This window comes from Tamandua tetradactyla, chromosome 26, assembly GCF_023851605.1.
Source record: "Tamandua tetradactyla isolate mTamTet1 chromosome 26, mTamTet1.pri, whole genome shotgun sequence".
NCBI lineage: Eukaryota > Metazoa > Chordata > Mammalia > Pilosa > Myrmecophagidae > Tamandua > Tamandua tetradactyla.
In genome coordinates this window covers 17,116,308-17,128,962 of record NC_135352.1, presented here as the reverse complement: position 1 = coordinate 17,128,962, position 12,655 = coordinate 17,116,308, and the positions used below count along the sequence as shown (strand labels likewise).

Here is a 12,655-nt window from a genome sequence, read left to right as displayed (position 1 = left end):
ACACTAATAGCTGTGGCTCTAACAAATGTGTAACCTCATAAGAAGTGGGTTTTCTTCAATATTTCAGGTGTCACATTTTAGTTTTTTGCGATACAGGAGATCAATTAAGCTAAGACCAGTTGTTATTTCATACTATGCTATTACATGTTATACGATATATGAATGTCCATTAATGGAATTCAAAACCCAGGAAAAAATGAATTTATAGGATGAAAAACCAGAAGTAGACTAGATCAATTTTTGGTACTCCTCAAAAGTATGGATCTATGATAAGGAGAAAGTCTTGAAAAAGAATCACCTGAATTAAATTATGTGCTTATTTAAATTTAATCACATTTTTAAAGTATATTTCACTTGGTTGGAATGGCATAGAGAAGCAAGGTTATAGAACAGAGCTTAATCATAAAGACTTTTTTATGAGTCTATGATAAATTATCAAAAAAAGTATTTTATAGTAAAAATTTTAATAAGTCTCGTCCAACTTATAAGGACCCTCCTTTATCCTGAAATTATGTCTTTCCTCTTTTTTATTTTGAGGGAAAATGTTGATAGTACATAATTTTTAAGGCACATTATTTGGCAAAATTAGAATTTTGAAACCCTATGTTGATCCCTGTTTTTTGTGTTTGCTTATAATTCATTTATTCCTAAATTTTAAAGATCTGGTAACTGCTTTTGTAGAAACTGCTTGAGCAACAGCTAATTAATTAGAGTAGCCTTTAATTTTATTCTTTTCGAATAAGACACAAAAAGTGAAAAAGCATCCAACCTTACCAGTAATTATAGAAATGCCAATTGAAAAACAACAATCTGGCTGGGGTAGTGCCAGCATGGTGAACGAGTTTTAAAAGAAAGAGTGCTAGTCAGAAAACAAGAAGGAACATCCTTTTTTTTAAATGCAGGAACATTCACTGACGAACCACTCATCTCCTGAAACCCTCCCCATCCTCACTCCTCAAGTTGCCATGGTGTTTCACTAATACACTCCCCCCAGAAGCCCCCTGCCACTGAGATAAGGTTGTGACAGCCATGATTTTGAGTTGTCCCATGTGCTTAACCAGCAGAGGCCAAGCAGACCCATCGTTTCCAAGATGCAAGTTTGCCCACAAGATACCCTTTGTCATGATAAATGGGAACGCATTCAAGCTCCTGAGTAATGTGGTTCCCCTCCAAGGTGACAAATGAGTTTTCATGCTCTAATTCTTTCTCTGGAGCTTATGACTGCCTCTGCTATCTTTCCAAAAGAGATGATTGTCAAATATTAAGAATGCAAAGTCAGAATGAGAACATAATTTCTCCCATAGGGCCGGCAACTCTGCCTTAATTCCCATTGGACCCGGATGATGTAGAGACAGGAAATTTACTATAGAAGACTTCACTCAGGGTTCTCCTCCTCTATGAAACCTTGTCAAATATATCCGACATTCCCAACATCATTACATCTATTAAAAAGAAGAAGGAGGAAAGGAATGAAGGAAGAAAGGAAGGGAGGGAGGGAGGAAGGAAGAAGAAAGGAAGGGAGGGAGGGCAAAGAGAAAAATTGAAATAATTTTTTTTTAATTTAAATATCCTATGCATTAATATCACAGCAAATAAATTTGGACATTTCACAAATGTTAACCAGTGTCATTGCATAATTACAGGTGCATCTGGTTACTCATAATGTTAATGCAGTGGTGTTTGGACATATGCATTTAAGAAGTGAAAAATGGGGCAGGCAATCGTGGTGCAGTGGCAGAGTTCTCACCGTCTATGCTGGAGACGTGGGTTCGATTCCCGGTGACTGCCCATGCAAATATAAATAAATAAAAAGAAGAAGATGTAAAAAAAATCCTCATGGAAATTCACTTCATAAAATCAGCACCCTGGAATAACTTACACTTTTCCAGAACCTCTGTCCAAATCCTCAGTGGCTGAGGTCATTCTGAAAGAAACTGTATGAAAAGGATTACAAAAGAAGTGTAATCAAAAGTGGCAAACTAAGTGGTCTGTAGTTGGAAATATTTTTAAAAAGGCAACTTGATGAGGGGGCTCAGAGTAAGAAGGAAAAGCCCAGTTTTTACGAAGATTTCTCTGTCCTCCAGGGTGGGATTTTAGCCCATTCAGATACTTTGAAAATGAGGCCCACATGCTCAGAAGAGATTGACAGTAATCTAATGCTCCCATTTATTAAAACTCTGTTTAACCTTTAAATCGTGGAAGCAGATTAAACTATAAATCTCACAAATTAAAATTTAAATAGGATGTGTGGAGAGGGAAGCTTGTGGAGGTGAATTAAAAAAAAAAACTATGTCAGAAGAGAAGATATGGGATAAGCATTGAAAATGTAATGATAATGGTGATCATGATAATTAGGACATTTTATGTCTTAAAAATAAAGACACCTGGGGGTGGGCCACGGTGGCTCAGCAGGCAGAGTTCTCGCCTGCCATGCCAGAGACCCTGGTTCAATTCCCGGTGCCTGCCCGTGCAAAAAAAAAAAAAAAGACACCTGCATATTCACTGAAAATGATTTGGAAATGTCAAAGAAACTAGAATAGCAATTACAACAGAAAGTCAATGCTGTATTGGATTGGATCTCCCCAAATTAAAAGCTCTCTTTTCAGTTAGATTGTCTTAGAACTTGTTAAACTGTCTTCCTTTGACAGCATAGAAATATCTACTTGTCAAGGTTGAGTGACTAAGTTAATTAATATTACTGTAAGGTCTGAAGGATAAAAACTTTTATGTAATCTGTCCCCCAAAGGTTTAAGAAAATCATATTTCTCTCTGGTGAAATAAATGAAACCAGAATTCAAACTCAACTTAAACGTAAACGTGGCTTAAGAATGACACAGTAATACCACTCGGTGTTTCTTAAGTTAGCCTGCTCTTCCTACGCTGGATAAAAATAAAGAAAAGAAAGCATCTAAAGCAGAACCGCCCTTTTACAACCCAAATTTGCCCATGAAAGCAGAAATTTTCTGGCCCGATCTATGCGTTTTTTCCACTTTCCATCGCCTCCCACACTGTAATGACTTACGCATGGAATTCAGTGACTTTATTTTATTTTATTTTACTTTTTGAGTAGCAAGTGAATGCCAACATGGAAAATGTGAATGCTGACCATTTTCAGAGCTGGTCACAGACCTTGAGGGAACCAAATAGTATCTAGAAAGATGTTTGGTCAGACGGGAGCACCAAAATTCTAGCACTTTCCTTAACTTCACCAGTCTTTACAGGGGTGGGAATATTTACTTTGGGGGCATGTGCTTAATCAGATAGCTTGAAACTTTTGGTGGGCAGAGTCCTTCTCAATAAACTGAAGTGACCCAAAACCAGCACAGCAGTTAATCTTGTTTATAGCTGAAAAATAAGCCGGTCCATGTTATGTGTTGACAGTTCTTGTGTGGAGTAAAAACTAGAAGGGTCTGTTCTTTAAATGTGATTTTATTTTACAGCCTAGTAATTTGGTTGCATTATGAGACAAGATCTGGGTAAGTAGCCTTTATAAGGTTGAGTTTACATTGCTGCAATTAGTTTCCTTTAACTAAGGGTTTGGATAATTCAAGGCAAAAGAGATGGAAGCATGGATGTGTTTATCTTTTTGACCTTATCTTCTGCATGGTTTTCTTGTTTACTTAAAATTCTTATGGGCAAATTCTAGCAGAAGTATATAAGCCAAACTTCTTAGAAACCAATGAAAATGAGACTCAAATTTCTGGAGGACAGTCCCAATTGTTTTAGTATGCTCACTCACATCTTCTTTTTGGTTTGCCTGAATTCCTGACTGAAGGGTTTAGACACTATACATAATAAAGATATATTGGGGATTAGGAGTGGGATGGCAGAAAAGAAGAGATGGAATCTCATAGTTCCATGGAGACAATGAAGTTTGTTAGCTGAAAGCCTGGGTCTTAGAACTAGAGTTTAGGCTGAATCCTGGCTTACTTGCTATGAATCACCTTAAGCAAGTTGTTTAATTTCTCTAGCTTCAACAGTAACTTGAAGATAATTAGAGAAATCATGTCTACAGTGTTAGGATTAAATGAGGTAATATATGTAAAGCATTTATATATTGTAATCTGTCTGATACAGAGTGTGTTCTCAATAAATGCTTGCTAACTAGCAGCAGCAGCAGCAGCAGCAGTAGTAGCAGCAGTAGTAGTAAAAGGATGAATATACAAATGCATTTATCCTAAGGCTTTATAAAGACTATGCATCATCCTTTCTCAGCCATGAATTTTGTTTTAATATGAACTAAACTGCATTATTCCCTGCTTCTTAATCACTCCCTGGAGTAAACAATCTTGATGGCTTTGAGTCTGTATTAACTTTTCCACACAAGCGCATTACAAGTGCTGTCTCTACAGCATTGGTTTTGCATGAAGAGTGCTCTGATGGTTCTCATTGTAATTGAAACCAAACAGTGAATATAGGTGGTTTCTTTAGTCACCTATGTTCACAAAAGCAAATTAGGAAAGCATGTGAGCTACAGCCACAAGTTTCTTTGAGTGATTTTTATTAAGTATTGCAATCCAAATATTTTCTTAATAGAGTTTTAAATGTCCAATATTTATACCCAATATTTAGACCAGTCCAACTGCATTTAAAGTATTGTTGAATTCTGACCAGATATATTAAGTGTAAGATTTTCCTCTAACTTTAGTCTGCTTCTTAAAGATAAAGCTTTAGCAAAGTTAGCACAATTAACGTTCTCACATTATAAAAGTTTTCCTTTAAAATGACAACATCATGAGGCTATACAAGAGGTTTGGCATAAGAATGTCATTCTAACGAAACTTTTAGATAATAGTCTGAGATCTTCCTTTGGTGAAATGGACAAAATAATCGTTTCTTTCATGAGAGAAAAAAAGTCACAAGCATTGATATCCACAAGTGCCATAGAACTAGTCTGGATGCTTGTTTACATTTTCACATTCTAACTTCTTATGAAAATAATGTGCAAAGAAGGCAATGATGTATGGTTCTGTTTATGTAGGCACTGTTAAAGATATAAAACAGAAGCTTTATAAAAAACATCTCTTACCTAAACTTTCTTAGCACAGATAAGTGCTCTTTTCCCAAGACATATTTTGACTCTAGAAATATGTCAATAACTATATATATTTTTTTAATTTTCTGTATTTTTTAAAATTTTCTAATAGGTGGCGAAATGACAGAACACTCTCTTCTTCGATCAGCGAATTTGAAGGACTCTTTCGTCGAGCTCCCTCTCCTTTAGCCTGATATGGACTATATCTCTCTGTCTGTTGTTAAACTATGATGACATGTCTGTAGCTATCAGAAAGAGAAGCTGGGAAGAGCATGTGACTCAATGGATGGGACTGCCTTTTAATTCTGATGATTGTAACGCAGCATGTCATCATGGACTCGTAGCTGACAGTGTGCAGGCAACTATGGAAAAAGATGCAGCTCTGAAGGTGGACCGCAAGGAGAGGTGTGTTTCGCTGCCAGACTGCTGTCATGGATCAGAGGTGAGAGATCTGTCTGGAAGGCCAATAGGTGGCATCTCAAAGGAGGTGGATGAAACTGGCAGCCAAGAAGATGAAGAGCAATTTCTTTCCCTGGAGGCCAGCACAGAAACATTAGTACACGTTTCTGATGAGGATACTGATTCTGATCTGTATTTTACAGGTGATAAACAAATTGTAACTACTCGAGGGTATAAAATGATAGACCAACATCATATTATAGGAGAAGGACCCTTGGCTAAGGTCCTGCCCATCGTGGAAAGTAACCAAGGTTCTTATAACTCCTGGGGAGCTTTAGAAACAACTGGTGAACCTGATTTACTGCCAGTGGAAGAAAGCGGGGAGAGAAAAGTTGTTGGCATGATAAGGAAAAACCTGGAGCTTTGTAATGATATAAACTTAAGTGAAATAAAAGATGCACCCAAAGTAAATGCATGTGATTCTTCGAATGTGAAAAATATTGTACCTGAAAAGCAACTGCTTAATTCTGCTGTAATTGCTCAGCAAAGAAGGAAATCTGACTTCCTTAAAGAGGAACATGAAAGAAACACCTGCAGTGTCGTACAAGATGAGTTCTCGGCTACTCCTTGCACAGAGAAAGGACTGCCATTATCAAAAGCAGATTTTGGAAGCTGTTTTGTGCAGCCTCCTTCCTGCCCCGGTGGAATGTCAGCTGAAAATGGCCTGGAGAAGGGTGATTTTTCAGAACATCAAAACAAAAGCCTTCCAAAGGTCAGTGCAAGAGATGGCATGCAGTGTTTACACTTAAAAGAGACTTTGGACAGCCAGGTGCCCACAGATAACCAAGTCCGACTTCGCAAAAGAAAGGTAAGGCATGTGCACAGAATTTCTGGTTTGGGAAATTTTATAAATATCCTGGTTTTCATCGCTAATTCTTTCTCTTGGATTAAAAAGATATTGAAATGTTCCTCTTTCTCTGCAGCTTAGCAACTCGCAGAATATCTTCTTGGTGAAACCATCAAAATATGTAAAAATTAAAATGCATGGTCTATTCAGTTCACTAATAATATTTATTGTGTTTGTGACTATTCTACATTGGAACTGTTTGTTTTATTTCCTCTATTTGGAATTAAACGGCCATCAGTTCATTTGTGATTATGCATTATACAGAGAGTATATCACTCTAGTCCTACCTGAAGAGTGTTAGAAAGAAAGACTTGGTATTTTTTTACTTTATATCTTTCTTTTGGGCCTGTTTTATTTTCTGTTCAAAAAGTAGATTTTATCATCATGAAAGTAGCATAAATTACATATTGAAAGCAATCTCTTTACGAATACAAAGGCAACACTCCCTTTCCCCAACTGTGCTGATGCTATTTTAAATGTTATCCTGCCACATTTATCATCAGTAGATGTGACGTGTTGTCTGTTTCATGCCACAACTTTTGGTTTACTTTTACCAAAAAAAGGGCCAATACCTGAAATTATGTTATGCTGAGACTTCTTTGAATAATTCTGTAGATGTCAAGCTCCCCAAAGGAATTTCCAAGTGAAAGAAGCAAATATTAATATGTACCTACATGAAGCATGGTTTAACTAGTGAAACTTTTGCCAAAATTTGTCTATCTTTATGATTTTTCCATAATCCTTGTGACAATGTAGTGCTCTGTAATCCTAATGTAAACCTCAGAACAGTTTTTGCTCCTATAAATCCCACATGGTTATTTGCATTGAAGAAATTTTGTGATTAGACACTTAGGTGCAACATTTTAATGTCCTTTCTAGCCTGTCTCCTGATATAATATTAATTCATAATTTCACTTCTCCTAAAAACAAAACTAGTGTTCTTAGGTCTATTTGCCTGGAGATATCTGCATTGGGGAAAATACCTCCAACTCTCTTTGGTCTGTGGTGAAGAAGCCTGGTTCCCATAAACTGGTTGTGCTAGCAAACTAGATCGGTTATGTGTCATGTGTTAGTTTAAGTGCAGTCAAAGATTTTATAGCAAAAGTCAGGGCACTCAGACTATGCCAACAGTGCACCGTGTATTGCTGGCAAACCCTCCTTTCCTTGTATAAATTGTAGTAAGATGCTAATGTTTCATAAAGTTGTAATGATTCAGGTCACTTTTTCAGAAATGTCCATATATTCTGTAAAGCTTGTTGGCAAGAATGCAAAAATGCCCTAGGAAAATATTAACTGCACAGTGACACAGCTCCTCTAAAATAAGACAAAACCTGCCCAACTGCCAACAGAAACCTTAAACATTCCAGAAACATATGCTCACCACTGGGACATTTATATCAGTCCTAAGAATGCTGGAAAGAATTTACCCTTAGACATGTCACTATAGCATGGTTGCATTTTGAGAGCTGTAATTATATCTCATTTATGAGTTCTAACTTAAATGTTCTATTTTCAGAATGTTGTCATTTTAAAGTGTGGTGGCATTGTCTGAGGGAGTATTTGCTTTGATTCTACAACTCATTGGGAATGCCCTGCAGTTACCAGCTTAAATGCAAAACTTTAGGTTCGCAATTTATTCTAGAAAAGTATGGTTATGGGGAAAGCCTCTACAAGTGAAATTTGAAGACATTTTGTTGTTGTATTTGATATTGAATAAGAGCATTAAAAAGATTTTTTGAGTTGGCAGTTAGAAGGTTACCAAAAGAAATAAAAACACAAATTCCTAAAAACACACGTTTAGAGTTGTTCATCATTGCATTGACTGTTACTACAAAAAAAGGAAACAGTCACAATTTTCATCACTAAGAATTTCCTCATTTGTTGTTTATCTATAACATGAAATGATATTTAACCACTAAAAATATGGAGTGAGAGCCATATGCACTGACTTTGAAAGATGCTCTTATTATAAGGCTATCTGGGAAGAAAAAAACGTAGAAGACCAATATATGTAATAGCATGCTACAACCTTATATAATAAAGCATATTTGTACATAAGGAAATTAATAAAATATAGACAGAAATATAAAGCTCTCATGTGACTGAATTAGAATAAGCATAATTCTGGATAAGCAGGCAGAAAATTGTCAACAGTGCTTATTTTGAAAGAGTTAAAAGAATAGAAGCAGGACATTTTCACTTATTCCCTTATGTAATTTTTATAAAGTGCTGTAGAATTATGGATGAAATGCGTACAATGAACAGAAGTACAAAAATAAAATAATATTGGATAAACAAAACATTTGAATCATCTCCTGCATTGGCACGAAACAGCCACTTTCTCTGTATCATCACTATTGACACTTTTATGAAATGGGAAGAAATATTTATCAAGTTGTTCCAAATGTCAATAACAGAGTTGCAATCCACTACTGTATTCCGATTGTCAGTGTAATTAGTTGAAAACAGGACTTTGTAGTAAGACATATGAGCCACATTTTCAGGTCTGTAACTGGAAAGAGGTTGCCTGCTTCAACTTATTCCATGTACTTAAAAGTGTCAGCCAGGATGCTAGCTGTAAGATGAGAGCTTGCAAAAGTGAAATCAAATATAAACTAATAAAATTTCAGTTAGAGAACTTTAATCAGTTCATCATCTGATCATCTTATGCGTGAACACAACCCCGCACTTGAGTTTATGAGCATGGATTTCTTTGACATAATATTATCAAGATTCTAAGACTTGGGAGTGGAAAACAAACCTAATAGGAGTGATCCTGAGATTGTATTGACATAGCGTTCTAGATATAGCATTGCATTTTAGATTTAAATTCTCACCCTTTGAAGACCTATAAGTTTGGGCAGGCATTCATGGTTTTGGATGATAATTTTTTCTCTTATTTTCCAATACTGTTTTTGGTCATCTATGATAGTCACACATCTATTTCTTAGAAGTCTCAATTGGGAAGGATTGGACTTGTCAAATACTGAGTGTTTAAGCTAATAACTTCCTCAAAATATGATGAAGTGAACCATGGAAATGGAACTATTAAAATCAAAGGAGAACCACACAGTTAAGGGTAGACATTAGAGAATGAACCAGAAGGCCCTGTGGTACATGACTACTGCTTACAAGGCTGGGTGGATCCCTGGGGTAAGGGAGCTGGTTAAAAGCAATTCCAAAAAAGTCTGGAGGAGTGAGATGGACTAAGAAGTGGTCTCTTTAAACCAAATGACATGGGAAGATGGAACATATGTAGGGAAAGACTTGAGATTAGATTTTTTTTTAAAAAGAACTAGTGTATTTGCTCATGATGGTGGTTTATCAATTGAGTCCACAACTCAATCTTCTTTTGAGACCTTTTAAATATTTCCCCAAGTTTTGAGTACTCATAATATTTCCATAAATTCATAGAAATTTTTATTTGCTCACGTCAACAAGAAATAATCCATATTACAAAGCAAAATAACTCCAGATGATGTTACAAAATGATCTGAATTTTGAAAAGATACCTAATTCCACATCCCAACAAAAACTCCACATTCCAACAATAAGATATTTTCAGGAACTTATTTTATCATCCGATACTAGGCTGTGGGTTTGGCTGCTATAACAGAAATCCAAAGTAATAGTGTCTTCAACAAGCTATTTCTCTCACACATTATAATCAGGTATAAGTAGTCCTGGCCCAATGTGGAGGCTGATTTTTCAGATCTCCAGGCCACTTTAATCTAACAACTCTGCCATCCTGAGCCCATTTCCCACATGCAGACCAGTGAGGTGGGGGGGGAGTGCAGGGGTGACCACACTGCTGTGTGAAAGCAGGACCCAAATAGTCCACAGTTCCTTTTCTCTCATATTTCATGGGCTACAGTTTAGTAGCATAGCCATACCTAGCGATGAGGGAAGGCTGAGAAATGGAGTATACATTCCGGGAAACCAGATGCCAGCTAAAAATTCTCTAATCATAAAGAAAGGGAGAATTTATATTAAGGGACAACTCATGGTCTCAGCCACACACTCTAACATAAATACATTCTGACATGCCACAGCATGTTAAAGGAATAACCAAGCTGCATATATATTCCGTGATATTCATAGCCTGTATAAATACATGGGTATTTTCATTTCATACTACAGATTACCTCTCCATACCAGGAAACTTTTTTATACATTGAAGTGATGTACAGATCAAATGCTATTCTACTTTATTGGCAAAACTCCCCAGGAGCAAAACATTAGACTTCATTTTGGATCACTGGACCAAATTGTACATTAATTAGCAAAGCCTTGTAAAAGTCAAATGCTTTCTTCTTATCTCTTCTTGAAAATGTGTCTGATTTGGTAAAGTGCATCTATAACTGGAACACCTTCTGTTTCTCTTCCATCCCCTGAATAGCTCTGTGGGGTTTGGTGCAAAGGGAAGCCAATATTGAATAATATGGGGACATTAAAATAATGGCAAATTATACAGAAAATGGAATGGACTAAGGTAGGAGACTGGCTTAAAGAAATCTGAAAGGAAAGGAAAAATTGTCTAAGAGATCAAAACTAGAGAGCTGATGAAGCCTAAACCATATACCAAGGTAATACAGCAATAAATGTTGAACAAAAGCAAGGATTAATAGGAGAATTAGGGCTTCTTTTTTTAATAAGCCCAGAATGGAAAGCTGGCTTAGTGTCTATAGATCTGCAGATAAATTCCTAAGAATAGCATGATTTTGCAGTGGGATTGCACTGGTTTTAAACATACAGGCCTGTTGAGCTGTTTGTATTTCTTACATCCTCTTGTTTTTAAACATTGTTTCCCTAAGTCAGGGTTTAGAAAAGTTGGCACTAGGTGGAAAGTTGGGTTATAGATGGACAGCACATTCCTGTGACAGTTCTCAGCTCTATTTTTAGCTGGGTTTGTGTCCCAGGTAAAGCTGGTAGTTTTGTGAGTAACTCATTTTGTGTATTGTCAGCCACCAAAGACAGTCAAACTATTTCATGCCATTTAAGCTGATGATTGTTTTAAAAAAACATATTTGTAGATATTTGGAGTTCAAGCATTTTGCTTTACAACAGATATGATTTCCCTAAAACCAACCAGAAAGGCAAAAGCATTTAATTGAATGATAAGGCATAATACTACATATAATGTCTGATAAAATCAATCGCCAATAAAGTTTGAGCATTTTCAATATTCAGGCCCTGTCCTATACATCTGGTATACTATCCTGAGAGAGAGAGAGAGAGAGAGAGAGAGAGAGCAAAGTCCCTTACATCCTGAAGCAATAGTCCTTAAAATCTCCCAAATAAGGCTTCTGTTTGACTAACACTGAAGGGAGAGAACAGCTGTGAAAGGGAAAGTGGAGGGAGAGAGGGAAAGGTAAAGGGGAAAAAGGAGGGTGAAAGAGGCAGGAAAGAGAGAAGGAAGCGGGGGGTAGGGGGTTGAGAGAGTGAGAGAAAGGAAAAGATAGGCTAAAATAGGATCCCAGCAGAAGCATTGGTCAAGTGCAAGCAAAAATAAATAAATAAATAAGTCCTTGAAAACAGTAGACTTTGTAACAGGCTGAACTCAGATCCTATATCAACATAATTGTTGATATCAATTCTTGTTGATATCAAGCTGAAGTGAACAGAAATATCTCCTTAAGGATGAAGTTGTGGTCAACACCAGCAGAAGTTTAACAAGGAAACAAGGACCGTGAACTTGGCTCCGGCAATTACAGAGCAAGTGGAGACAAATTATTGTCACTATCATTTTACATCAGGAACTCTGAGGAGGAGAACGGCCTTCATGGGCTTTGTCTCCACCAGGCTAACAGGTCAACCCTGATAAGCTCATTTTCAAGATCCTCAAATGTTTTCATTTTCTGTGAGGACTTCCCCAATGTCCTCTGTAAAGAGAGCTGTTGATTCTTGGATGCCCATTGAGTATGCATCCCTGTGAGAAGGGTTACCACAAATTTATTGGAAGTCGACTGATTCCACCGCTGCTTCAAAAATGCGAGTTCATTGAAGGCAAAGGTATGCCATTTCATGTCTGCACATCCAGTCCAGTGCCTGGAACCCCGTTCACAAAGATCTAAATGAATGAATGCGCCAAATATATGGTAAAGCAGCTATTTTCAAAGATAGTATCAGAATTCAAGAGCCCTAGTTATAAGATGTGGGAGAAATTAAACGATATAACCAAAATCTGCAATCAGGCATTCCATATTTATACCCTAAACTCCTCCCTGTTCTCTGTAGCTATTTCCATGCCCAAACAGTGCATAATGGAAAATCGAGATCCCGAAAGTATACTTCAATATAATTATTCTCACCCT

At 36.8% G+C, this 12,655-nt stretch overlaps 1 protein-coding gene across 4 annotated transcripts in view; it reads left to right on the top strand.

The window, feature by feature from the left end:
- DLC1 (DLC1 Rho GTPase activating protein) overlaps positions 1–12,655 on the top strand; it is a 456,370-nt gene that overhangs the window by 14,732 nt on the left and 428,983 nt on the right. For all 4 annotated transcript variants that reach the window (XM_077144218.1, XM_077144217.1, XM_077144219.1 and 1 more), the window contains exon 2: positions 5,148–6,302. In XM_077144218.1, the coding sequence (XP_077000333.1) occupies positions 5,271–6,302 (1,032 nt within the window). In that variant the 5' untranslated portion in view covers positions 5,148–5,270. The remainder of the gene's footprint in view (positions 1–5,147; positions 6,303–12,655) is intronic.